Below are 12147 nucleotides of genomic sequence, written 5' to 3'. Positions count from 1 at the left end.
ACACTGATGTTGGTTTATACACTGCTGTACACACCGAACTTCACCTCGGGGATGAAGCCTCCTCTCAGATATCTCCTGTCACCGCTCAGAGGAGGTCGGACTATGATAATGACTCCTGTAGTTACATAAGAACAGGAGCAGATTCTGACCAGCCTGTCGGAGCTCCGTGTGTGGTCTTAAAAAGTGAGATCACCCAGATGTGGATCAACTTGACTTGACCAATAGGAGAGCAGGAGGAAGTGTGGAGGTGAACAGCACACAGGTGAAGTGATGAGACCTGAAAGAGGTGAAGTGTTAGTGTGTGAGAAGAGAAGTGGATTATAATGCAGGAGGGTTTTGAGAAGTTTCTTTTTTCCTTCTGTGAACGTTGATCACAAGTGTTTCATCCTGAAACATCTATCGTGCAAGATCAAATAAAAGTCCTGCAGTCTTAAAGATGTAAAGAACTTAAAGAAAAGTACTCCCACCAAAAGTAAAAGAAACACAAAAACTACCTGATCACAAAGAAAAGACAGTCCTCAGTTTGCCACCAGAGGTCAGTAGAGACCTGCAGTTCAGAGAGGCGTGTAAATGAATTCATGTAAAACTTAAAATATTGTCCTAATATCGCGCCTAGACTTTGAGTTATGAGTCAAATATTATTCTAAAGGTGATCATAACAGTTCTGTCTCCTTTGAAGTATTTCACCTGTTATGTTGACAACTTTGCATATTATTTATAGGGAAATTAATTAAAGAGGAACAAATGAACCTTTTTAAAGAAAAAAATCGATAAAAATGTTTGTGAATCAAATCCATGCTTTCTAGTTTCTCCAGCAAAAACCACAAAATGAAACAATTTCTTTTAAAGATTTTGTTACATATTCAGTTTATTTTGGTCATTTCATGGTCCAGTTTTCAATGGCAATTTTATGAAACCAATAAAACCCAAACTTTTAATACGCTTTGAGATACAGAAGCAGGAAGGAGTAAAACTTACCGTCCTCTTTCTTGTTAACATCACATACTGTAGATAAAGTTACTGCAGCTATTCACCAAAGAATAAAGGTGATTTAAAGGGGCATTACAAGAAACACTTTGGTCTGAATTTTAAATCTAACAGCATAAAAACAGAAAATGTGAGCGTGCACAGATGTTTGTCATGATGTTTCACTGAAGTGGAGTCTTGTTGTAACACACAGGAGGAGGTGGGGACTATAATTAGCAGAGTGGGTGGAGGAGTTGGAGTGTGTGTGTGTGTGTGTGTGTGTGTGTGTGTGTGTGTGTGCTGGTGGAGCTGCTTACCATTTTATCTAATTAGGCTCACCTGTCGAGCAGAAAACTCCGACAGCTCGCGGTGAAGAGAAGTTCCTTCAAAGGCTCGTCCACCTTTTTTATCTCTTGTGTTTGGGCCCGGTCTAATTACCGGAAAGCTCCCAACGCCTCGCTGCACATTTTAGCTTCTTTTATAAAAGAGGCCGTGACACCCTGTGAGCACTCTGTCATAATTAATTAGCCCACAGTGCTGATGATTCAGTTGATTACACCTCTGCACCACCCACTGCTCTGCAGCTTCTTTAACATTTACTGTACACTGATCTGATGCATCTTAAAGGAATAGTTCAACATTTTGGAGCATTTGAGATGAGGCGTGTTTAGCCTAGCTTAGCGTAAAGACTGGAAGCAGAGGAGTTTGTTAGCCTGGCTCCGTGTGAAGTTCAGAAGCATGCAAGGCGACTTCCAGGACATTCTCTCTAGAAGTGCTGAAATAAATTCCTCTTAAAGAAACTTTAATAGCGTTTTCCATTCTTTGTTGATAAATCCAGAATCTTTCCTGTGAGTTTCATGGATGCTGTGGTTTGTTTACAGTCTCGTCTGGCTGAAATTCATTTCCATTTCTTGATTTCTTCTATGTTTTCCAGGCACAACAGTGTCAGGTGGAAACATTTTCAGTTTGTGAGTCTGTTGCTGTGTCTCAATTCAGGGTCTGCATCCATCGGAGGAGCATTTGAAGGCCAATTATGTCACAACGCGGTGCGAAGGCTGTCCCAATCCGATTGCTCCTTCTTCTCCCTGTTTCTGGAGGATGCACCGCTACTATCCTTCGTGGCCTCACATATCCTAAGATACTTTGCACGCCTGAAAATAAGAAAGAAAGAGAGAAAATGGCGAAGGATGCAGACCCTGAAATGTGCTCCTGGAGAACACCTGCGACCAGGTATTAATATATCTTGTCTGTCACTGCAGTAGCATCACTTCTGTGCAAGAAACACTCGCAACACTGTACAGGTGTGTCGTTGAGGTCCATGACCGACAGTCTGTGTCAGCACTGAGCTGTAGTGGCGGATTTCATCCTGTAGGGGGAGTCACACTCTCACTCACCAGCACTTAAAACAGACTGATCCTCTCAACATTCAAGATTTAATTCAAGGGTGTAAATGATTAATTCTGAGGGACGATTAGGCACTTTGAGGGTTCTAATCAGTAACTGGGTTGATTAAATAAGCAGAGAGAACACAAAAGTGGAATTTTTTTGTGAGTTGATGTTGTGATTCAGTAACCAAACCAGCCGTGTGTCGCAGCTCTTAATGTCTTTGTTCTCTAATCTCCAACACTTTTTAAAGAATACTGTTTTTTTTTTTTTTAAATCTCATATTCATCCTTTCATCCTTTCTGTTGCCTTTTAATTTAAAATGTATATATCTATGATTAAAGCTGCTTCTCCTCTCCTGCTGTCATTAATGCTCCTGCAGGATTCATCTCTTATAAAACACTGCCTGTAATTAATGATCTCCTCTTCCTCCTCCTCCTCCTCCTCTTCCTCCTCCTCCTCCTCCTCCTCTTCCTCCTCCTCCTCCTCTGGGCTTCTTATCTCCATCAGACTCGTCACACTGATGGGGAACCCTCTCTGACTCTGTTCTTTTATTCTGATGGTGGCTTCCTGTCGGGCTGAGTCACGTCCCCTCCGTCGGTCTCTGCACGCTTTTATTTTGGAGTTCACAAAGTTTCCTTCCTCCTCCTGTTTCCGAGGCTTCTCCACTAAAACAAGAAGGAGGAGATCATCCGTCTCCCTGCGGTGGCTTTCTGTTTCTCCTCTCCTCTTTCTCTCTTTCTGCCAAATCACTGCAGAAACAGGAACCTCTTCCTCTTCCTCCTCCTGTCTGATTTCCTGATTCCTCCCTGCATCTCTCATCTCTTTTCTCTTCATATAACAGTATTTAATTTATTTCTTTATCCCTCCATCGTTTATCTCACATTCCTCCACATCTTTCCTTTCCTCCTCCCCTTGTGTTTTCTTCATCTCCTCTCCACCTCCTCTGGTTTCGTTTATCTTCTATTCTTATTTTCTTTATCTCCTCTCCTTGTTTCCTAGGATTCCCTGAACTCACTTGTTTCCGTCTCTCCAGTTTTTCCTTTCCTCGTCTTGTTTCCCTCCTTATTCCTCCTTTCCTCTCCTCCTTGACTCCTCCTTTTTCCCTTCCTCCGCTCCTTTACATCTCTTTCCTTTTCTCTCCTTATTTCCACCTCTCCTTCCTTTCCCTTTACTTTCATTGTTGACTTTCCTCTGTCCTCTTTTTCTTCCTTTCCTGTCTTTTCTGTCTTATCTTCTGCTTTTGCTCTGTTGTTTCCTTTTGTCCTCCTTTCATTCCCTCATTTCCTTTCTTTTCCTTGTTTCCTTCTTCAAGTTTCTAACTTCCCCCTTTGTTTTCTTCTGTACTTGTTTCTTCTGATTGTTTTTTTTTCTTCTTTTATTTCCTCCTTCCTTCTTCTGTCCCCCTCATCTCCTCTTCTTCCTCTTTCCTTTTCCTTCCTTTTCTTTGCCTGGTTTCCTCTTTGACCCTCATCTTCTGTCAACTTGTCTCTCTCTCCACCTTGTTTCCTTTCCTTTCCTTTCCTTTCCTCCACAGTTTCCTCTAAAACTAACTTCCTCGTCTCCTCTTCTGCTTGTTTCCTCTCTCTTGTTGACTCCTCCTCCCTTGATTTATTCTTCCTCTGGTGTCTCGTCTCTCTGTCTGAATATCTCGTCTGTCCTGCTTCACTTTAATCTCCGTGCAGTGATAAATGAATGTATATCGATATAAGCTTCTTAATCCCAGATTGCTTCAGGCTAATCTTCAACACTTTGTGATTCTCCATATAAAAACAAGCTCTGTGTGATGTGGAAATGTGGCGCCTATAGGGATTCCCACACTCGTATAGCTTTTATAAGGCACGTTTTTGTACTCTTAATGAGATGAGTTGTTGTTTTAATGAACAAGATAAAAGCTTCTAACCGTTTTTTTCAATGACGACAGAACGATAATTGAACGTATGAATCCTCCCGCTACCCTGTCGGAAATGATAATACTGCTGGAGGAGTGACGAACAGAAACACACACATACGACGAGCTGTCTGATATACAAATGTGTGTTTGTGTGTCGACACACACACCAGCAGCTGGTGTAGATTTGTAAAACGTCTCCTGTCGAGCTCATTTATTTGTTTCAGTCGGAGGTTTTGAGCTCCAGGTGACAGATTTTGTTCAGACCTTGTTTTTGGGGCGTTTATGTAAAGATGACTTGAATAAAAGTCTTTGACTGGAGGGAGAAACGAGGAGAACGTCCACAAAAACCCTGTTTTTCTTTTAATAAATATGCATCAGCTGCCTCTGTGGGAGGCTGCTATTTAAAAGTGCCAGTGAGATCATGAAATGTGACTCAGAAAGGTCAGTTTAAGTAACGTATCCGCCAGTTTGAAGCTTTTCAGATGCAAAAACACTGTGCAGAGGCTTTGTGTTACTATGAAACAAGATGTTATGCAGTGACATGGACTCGACTTTCAGATCCAGTCAGATAATCCAGTTTGTAACGTGGCCTTGGTGCATGATTCTGGCCCTTTGAGGCTCGACGTGCAGGTTCATCCTGGACTCTGTGTCCACTGAAGACCACACAAGCCATGAACTTCAAAGGAAGCGGAGCCTTAATTAGCACGAGGCTCTTTAATGTTTCTCCTCAGCTGACTTCCTCACCGTGGAGTCAGCGGGGCTCGGTGACTCTTAATGAGGCGTCGTCAGGAAAACTGCAGGTTTAGATCACAGCTGGAGAAAAACACATCTGTTTTATCAGAAACCTTAAAGGACGGTGAAATGTAAATGTTGTTCCCATGACACAATGAGGGTCCATGTTGAAAATGACATGATGGACAGAACATCTTCTTCTCTTGTTTCTTAGTTTTTGCCTCTTTTTCTTCTTCCTTTGCTGCTGCTTTACTTTCTTCTTTTCTGTCACAGCAAAATGAGAAGATCATCATCCTTCTGCTTCTTCTTCTTCTGCTTCTTCTTCTTCTTTGTGCATCTTCTTGCATCTTCTGCTTCTTCTTCTTTTGCGTCCTCTTGCATCCTCTGCCTCTTTTTCTTCTTCTACATCTTCATGCGTCTTTGATTCTTCTTCTTCTGCCGTCTTCTGCTTTTTCTTCTGCGTCTCCTTACATCTTCCTCTTCTGCTTCTTGTTCTGCATCTTCTTGCGCCTTCTGCTTCTTCTTCTTCTTCCACTCTGGCAAGTGAAGCCTGACTCATCAGTAATTTCTGAAATATTAGTCATAGATAAAATTTTAATCAGTCCCAACAGAGTAAACCTTCCTCACAGCCGGCTCCTCTTAAACACATCTCATCAGTAAATTAACAGTCGAGCTGTTGCCAAATAAGTTTTAGTAAAAGATAATTTATTGTTTTTGTCTGATTTCGTCTCTCCTCGTGTTTATCTCTCTTGATGATGAGAGGGTGATTTAGATTTCCCTCCTACATATTTTATGAGTGTGAAATAAGATCTGAGTGTGTGTGAGGAGAGCACAGATGTTGGAGACGGAGTGAGTCATAACACTCCCACACATTTACAAACGGCACGTCGGAGTTGATTTTTACACCAAAAATATTAACAGATAAAATGAAACCTTCTCGTCGGCTCTCAGTGATTCATGGTGTTGATTTTGTGTCGAGATTTTTTTTTTCTCAATTCCTGCTCTTCAGTCTTTATTCGGTTGGTTTGTAGGGAAAATTCAACAATCACGTCTTCCTCGTAACTCCACCAGCTTGCGATTCTGCTGATAAAGTATTTTTAGATTGGACGTTAAGAAACTGGACCAGGCTGCTGGCTCGCTTAATTTAATCTAACGGCGACAATCTGGTTTTGAATCTGTTCTTCGATGATTATTAGTCTGCATTTTCTCCTTTTCTTCATCATTTTTTAAGCCTGTTGTGCATTTATACATGTTTAATCTGTTTTTAATTGGAAGCCATCCTCCCGCTGTATGTTTGTGTGGAGTTAATTAATCCCAGTATACGCAGCAGACGGTCTGATGAACGCTGAGAGAAACCAGGAGGCAGGCCAAAAGAGGTCGGAAATCCACCGAGGACTCTAAACATCCATTTTTGCTGTTTCAATCCGACGTGGCTAAATATTTAACACGACTTAATGCAGCATGCTGAGGAACAGACTGTCAGCTCGTGTAAAAACCTCTCCTCACCCTCACACAGCTCCAGCTCCCTGACCGAGGTGGCGTCTGAAAAGTCTCATTTCAGCCCCCCGGAAATAGTCGGATTTCTTTCTGTAGTCGGACGAGCACAAAAACCTCCTGACCCATAAGCCCAGAGGCTTGTTCACGCACACACACACACACACACACACACACACAGGTGGGCAGGTGCAGTCGTGTGGACGCGGCCCGGGAAATGTTTGTGATGTTTTTAATTGCTGCTGTTGTCTCGACGCCGTCTGCTCGTGATGAATAATATTTGACTTCTGCGCTGTGATGAATGTTCGTCACTGCAGCAAAGATGCTCTCGTGTCTCGTGTCTTGTTTTCTGATCTCACTGGATGCTGAAATAAAAGTGATTTATCAGCCTCATCAGGGCGACATCATCGTGTAACGTCATCTTATAGTGTGTGTTGGGGGAAAAGTAGGCTACAGGCTAACTTTGAAGCTAACGGGGCCTCTTAAAGGACTCGTGGTTCTTCTTCATCTTCTTTGCCTTCGTCTTTTTCTTTTAAGTCTTCTTCATCTTCTTCGTCTCCTTTTGTCGTCTTCTTCTTAGTCTTCTACGTCGCCTTCCTTGTCGTTGTCGCCTTTTGTCTTCCTCTTTGTCGTCGCTTTTGTCTTTTGTCTTCTTATTCTGTCTTTATTGTCGTCTTCTTTGTCATAATTTTCATCTTGTTTTGTCATCGTCGTCTTCTTCTTCCTCGTCCTCCAAACTAACTTTGAAGCTGATGGGTGCATTCAAAGGAAGTTGTGACTGCAATTAATTATTTCATTACTTAACTAACAGCAGTAATAATGCAGTTTACCAACATGCAATGACAACATACACAAGAAACGTGATAATACAGAAAAAGTCAGTAAAGTGTTTATAATATCCAGCTTATAAGTGCAACACTTACATCATGTCACCTTAAAACCATCAATCTTGATTGTTTTGTCCTGAGTTGAGCCAGTTAGATCTCTTGATTTGAGCTGTTCCTGTCTTATGATTCATTTTATACCAGATGATCCTGCAGAAACTCTTTTAAACTCAGACTCATCTTCCACTTTATCTGGGCAGCTAGCGTTTTCTCATTTCAGGTGATCTCATTTAACACACAGGGAAGAAATATTCACTCGTTATCGATTCATTAACTCGACACTCCATTTTCCATCCTCACCTTCACGTCATGCACCTTTCTTACCGTCCATTTCAACTACATAATCCACCCTGTTGACATGGAAACCGAAGCCGTTAATAGCCCGCTGTGGGCGATTAAAGGTGACTCACGGTGCTTTTTTCCTGAAAAACTTCAACAACCACAGATTTGTTTCTTTTTTTGCAGTTGATGTAAACACTCATAACTTCATCAAGTGACTTACATCAGTGCTTGGTTTTATTTTTCTCATGAGAAATGGAAAAGCATCATCAGATCGTTCCACTTGTCTCAAAGCTTCAGTAGTTCATCTAAAGAAAAATGTCTGTAACTTCAAGTTTCGCCTTAAGTATCAGGAGTTTGCAGGGCAGGATGGTGACTCATCCAGAGATCTGCATGAGGAGCTCTACTCGCCGATATATTCTACAGAAATCTAGGAATAAATAACATGATGTGTTTTCATCTTGTGGCGGTAAAGTTTAATGCAGTGTGTGAGCTATCTGGACGTAATAGGAGTCTGTGAGGTCTCCACAGGAGGACGGATGGAGCAGATGATCTGCAGCGAAACTAAAACTGTTAAAAAATTCAAATCGAGTTGAGATAACGGAGCACAGATGTGATCAGTATGTTTCACAGCACTCTGCTCGTAATGTTTTGGTATTTCTTGGGCACAGGTGGAGAGTTTGGGCCTGTTTGTGGATCAGATGATGGGACTATAGAAGGTTCATGGAGGTAAAAAGTCTGGAGGGCTCATCCTCTGGGAACCATAAATATTAGTAAAAGTTCTGGATATCTGGGCTTTAGTTTATTTTGTATGTCATGATTCATATGCCTCCCAAAAAATGATGTTCTTTGGGATGGCACCAGTGAAATTACTTTGATTTTCACAAATGTGTAGTGTTTCATCCTCTGGGGAGCCTGAATGTAGCAATTTTCATGGGAATTGGGGGCAAACAGTCAGAATACAATGGCACGAATCAGTTTTGTTTTGGATACGTTTTTGCCTGAGGATAATAATATCATGAAAATCATTACTATCCTGCCTCTGGGGACCATGAAAACAAAGCAAGAATAGGCAATGTGGGGATTCATACAGCAAATTTCTGGAAATCTGAGCTTTAGTTTTCCACATAATGGATCATGTGGTTGGGGTGACGCTAATGAAAGAGTTTGGGGTTCAAGCGAAGTATTGATTTATACTCCGGGGACCACGAATAGGCAACAAATTTAATGGAAATCAGAGACTTGGTTTTAACGATGTCATGGACCAGTTGGTTGAGAGACATCTGTCCTGATGTTGCCACAAAACAAACAGTTTGGCGTCAGATATCTTGGCGTTAGATTCAAAGTTGACATGTCATGGACTAGTTCTTAAATCTTCACTGAAGGGTTTAGATAAGGTCATCAAAGACACGAGTCCTCCTCTCGGAATCATGCATGCATGAGGTAAAATCTCTGTTATCTATCATCTTTTAAAGAAAACCTGGTTTGTATTTGTTAAGAAATCTTTCTTTGGACCAACGCTGCCGAGTTTAAGGGACATATAAATAAATAATGTGGCTTTTCTCTCAGTTTCCTCAGCATTATGACACCCCTGCCTCTTGCTGACAGTTGGAATATGACTGTATTTTATATATCTGGCTTGTGTTTCCTCCTCCAGAGGCCTTTTATTTAACTGTATCCGGTGCCAAGGTGTTTGTGTGTGTGTGTGTGTGTGTGTGTGTGTGTGTGTGTGTCTTTATGCCACTGCAACACGTACTGTGTATCTCAGATTAGGAAAAAGGGAGTGATTCACTGAAAGCTATAACATTAATGCTCCAAAATAAGCCTATTCAAGCTGTAACATTCAGATGGAGGGAAAATGGGGGATTCAGAGGCACAAGCTGCAGGAGGAGCATCACAGTTGTAATTAGCAATAACAGCGAAACAAAATGATCGCAGGCAGGTTTCCTCAGGCGCCTCCTCCAGAAGCTTCCACGCCGTCCTCCCTCAAGCATTTATATTTGTGGTTTTTAAAAAGTAGGCTGCAATTAAGCCGCAGAGGAAGAGGCTTTGCCCAAATGTCACGGGAAGCTGTTCAGGCGCCCACCAGGTGACACCGCAGGCAGCCAAACAGAGAAACAGGAAGTCCAGCTACTCGATCACTGAACAAACAGAAACAGTGCTGAGGCCCCAAACAAACCTCCTGGTTCACTGCATGCAAATCTGTCTCCTATAAATCATGTTTCTCTACTGTACGACTCGCAGGCAGACGGGTTCAGCTAAGAGTTCACGTTTTACTTGAATCCAGTAGTAGACGAGGATTAAAATCAAGACAGGTGAATTTATCCAGTGAGAGATTAGACAGACAGAAAACCATCAATCCAGGGATCAGACAGGCAGAGACGAGAACAAAAGCTGAGGTGGATGCAAACTAGACAATCTGGAGGAGAGACGAGTGAACAGGTGGATGATGGGCGGAGGAGGTTTGGTGTTTGTCCCCTGACCTCCTCTCCTACGTGGACTTTGTCGCTCCGCACCACGTCTGACTTCCTCCTTTGCTGCTGTAATAATTACTACAGCCACTCGAGGTCACCGGCCAACAACAAACATAAATATGGTTTGTTAGAATCAGCATGTGCGTCCGTTCCTCCGATGACGACAGGCTGATTATTTCACCAGAGGAGAATTCGATTTCTGGATGTTGAATGGACTTCTCTGTTTAGTCCGCACTTATTAGGACTCGAAGACGCTCGACGGGTCGTTGAGGTCGATCGGGTCAGAACAGTAAATTTGGGCCCCAACAGGTTAATCCAGCCCTGAAGGAATTTATTGATGCTTTTTGTTATTGATCCACGCAGCAATTAGTAGCTCCTGCTGGTCCCCTGGTGCTGCTGATCGCTGATACAACTGAGACTACAGGGGACAAAACCCATTTAGTCCCTGAGCTCCAGCCTCACCTCACCTCCTGCCTGCTTAACCATCAAACACCAACTTCTCCTCCACCAACTTCTGTCTTTTTTGTAGTCGGTTCAGCCTTTGATGGAGCTCCTGGCGTGTTGGCATGATGACCACAGTCTGCTCTGGTGTTGGAGCGTCGGTGGAGGCAGTGATATCGGTGCTTTGATATTCGATCCCTTTTTTCTTTTTTTAGGAGCGGTGGGAGACAGGCAGCCCTGGTGGAAGCCGGACTAATTAATTCTGAGATCAATAAGCAGGGATGCAGCTATGTCTCCCTCCAGATGTGGAGGCGGTGCATTGATCGTCGCTGTGGTGGGTTCGATACCTCCATCCACTCTTCCCCTCCCCGAACGAGGCGTCAGAGTCGTCCCACTGCTGCCTTTGATCTCCACCGTGTGACATTTACCCGTTTCTACCCGATGAGCCGCGGCGCTGAAAACAACCGAAGCTCAGATTTAAGAGCTGCAGAAACCCTCTTCAGACCGCCGCGGTTGTTTTGTAGCTCGTAAGCGTTTCGTCCTGTCAGTGAGCTGATTTGCACGCGCCTCTTTGGAGCCTTTGCGTCCTGAAAATACATTATCAGCTGGCGTGAATGGTGGCCACGAGCGCCGGTTCTACATGAGCAGTACCGGCCCGCCTGCTGAATGCTGATTGGGCATAATTGCGGGTTAGTGATGCAGTGTAATTAGAGTAATTACAACTCATCAAATCCCCGTGGAGACTCCACTCGCTGTCCGGTCTGCGGCACATGCAACAAGAACCCAGTCTCACTCGGCTCAGGTGTGCTTTTGTTCAGATGCACATGGGATCATAAACTAAACAAAGTTTGTTTATCACATTTTGCAAAGACTGAGATTAAATTCCTAAATCTCCAACATTAAAAGTGCCGGGTCACGTGCGCTCTTGTGTCCAAAGGTCCAAAGCAGGCAAAGCAACACCAGAGACGAGATATTGTACCCGAGTGGCGATGCTCGTTCTCCGGTCGTGTTGGGAGAAAAACAAACAGAGTTTCTGCTCACCTGGGGAAACGCTCGCCAGGATTTTATTATCAACACACAAGTGGAAACTTTGAAGTAAAGCAGCTTTTTGTTTGTGTCCTCTGGGTCCTCTGTCTTCACACAATCACTCCTGACTGAGACGCTGTTTTCATGCAGCTGTTGCTCTGCTGCTGTTTTGAGTCTGAGGAGGAAAAACCACCCGGACGGCGTCCTGCCTCCAGAGTGCTGTTGGAACCAGGCAGCAAAAACACTTTGATTAGGCTGGATGTGTTTTTTATGAATAAAATAAACACTTTGTCTCTGGTGTAACATCGCTACCAGCTTTTTTTTTTCAAACACAGCAGCCGGGTCTCTGGCCTTCAGCTCCAAAACGCTCTACCGAACTCTCTAGTGTCAGTTTTGCGTGTGAAAGGCTCCACGGTCGACTCAGCAAAAAATACCTAATATGTAAAACTTTGCTGACAAACTTCACATATTAAACTAGGACATTTTAACTTTGTTTGGTTTGGTTAGGTTGAGGAAAAGCTCATGCATTTGGCTTCCTCCATCAGCGTCCTCTTCAGGCTCCGTCATCTGTAGA

The 12147-nt window shown here is 43.1% G+C and overlaps 1 protein-coding gene across 4 annotated transcripts in view; it reads left to right on the top strand.

Annotated features, from left to right (window-relative positions):
* Nucleotides 1-12147, top strand: part of LOC119034352 (potassium voltage-gated channel subfamily H member 5-like) — a 138784-nt gene that overhangs the window by 19170 nt on the left and 107467 nt on the right. For 2 of the 4 annotated variants that reach the window (XM_037125275.1, XM_037125273.1), the window contains exon 2: nt 1963-2196. The exons of the other annotated variants lie outside the window; for them this stretch is intronic. Coding sequence is in view for 1 of the 2 variants with exons in the window: in XM_037125273.1 (XP_036981168.1) it covers nt 2154-2196 (43 nt within the window). In the remaining variant the exon portion in view is untranslated. The remainder of the gene's footprint in view (nt 1-1962; nt 2197-12147) is intronic. 4 annotated transcript variants of the gene reach the window in all.

The sequence above is a fragment of the Acanthopagrus latus genome, chromosome 16 (genome assembly GCF_904848185.1).
Source record: "Acanthopagrus latus isolate v.2019 chromosome 16, fAcaLat1.1, whole genome shotgun sequence".
In the NCBI taxonomy this organism is placed as follows: domain Eukaryota; kingdom Metazoa; phylum Chordata; class Actinopteri; order Spariformes; family Sparidae; genus Acanthopagrus; species Acanthopagrus latus.
The sequence above is the reverse complement of the archived record's forward strand: the minus strand, read 5'-3'. Positions and strand labels throughout refer to the sequence as shown.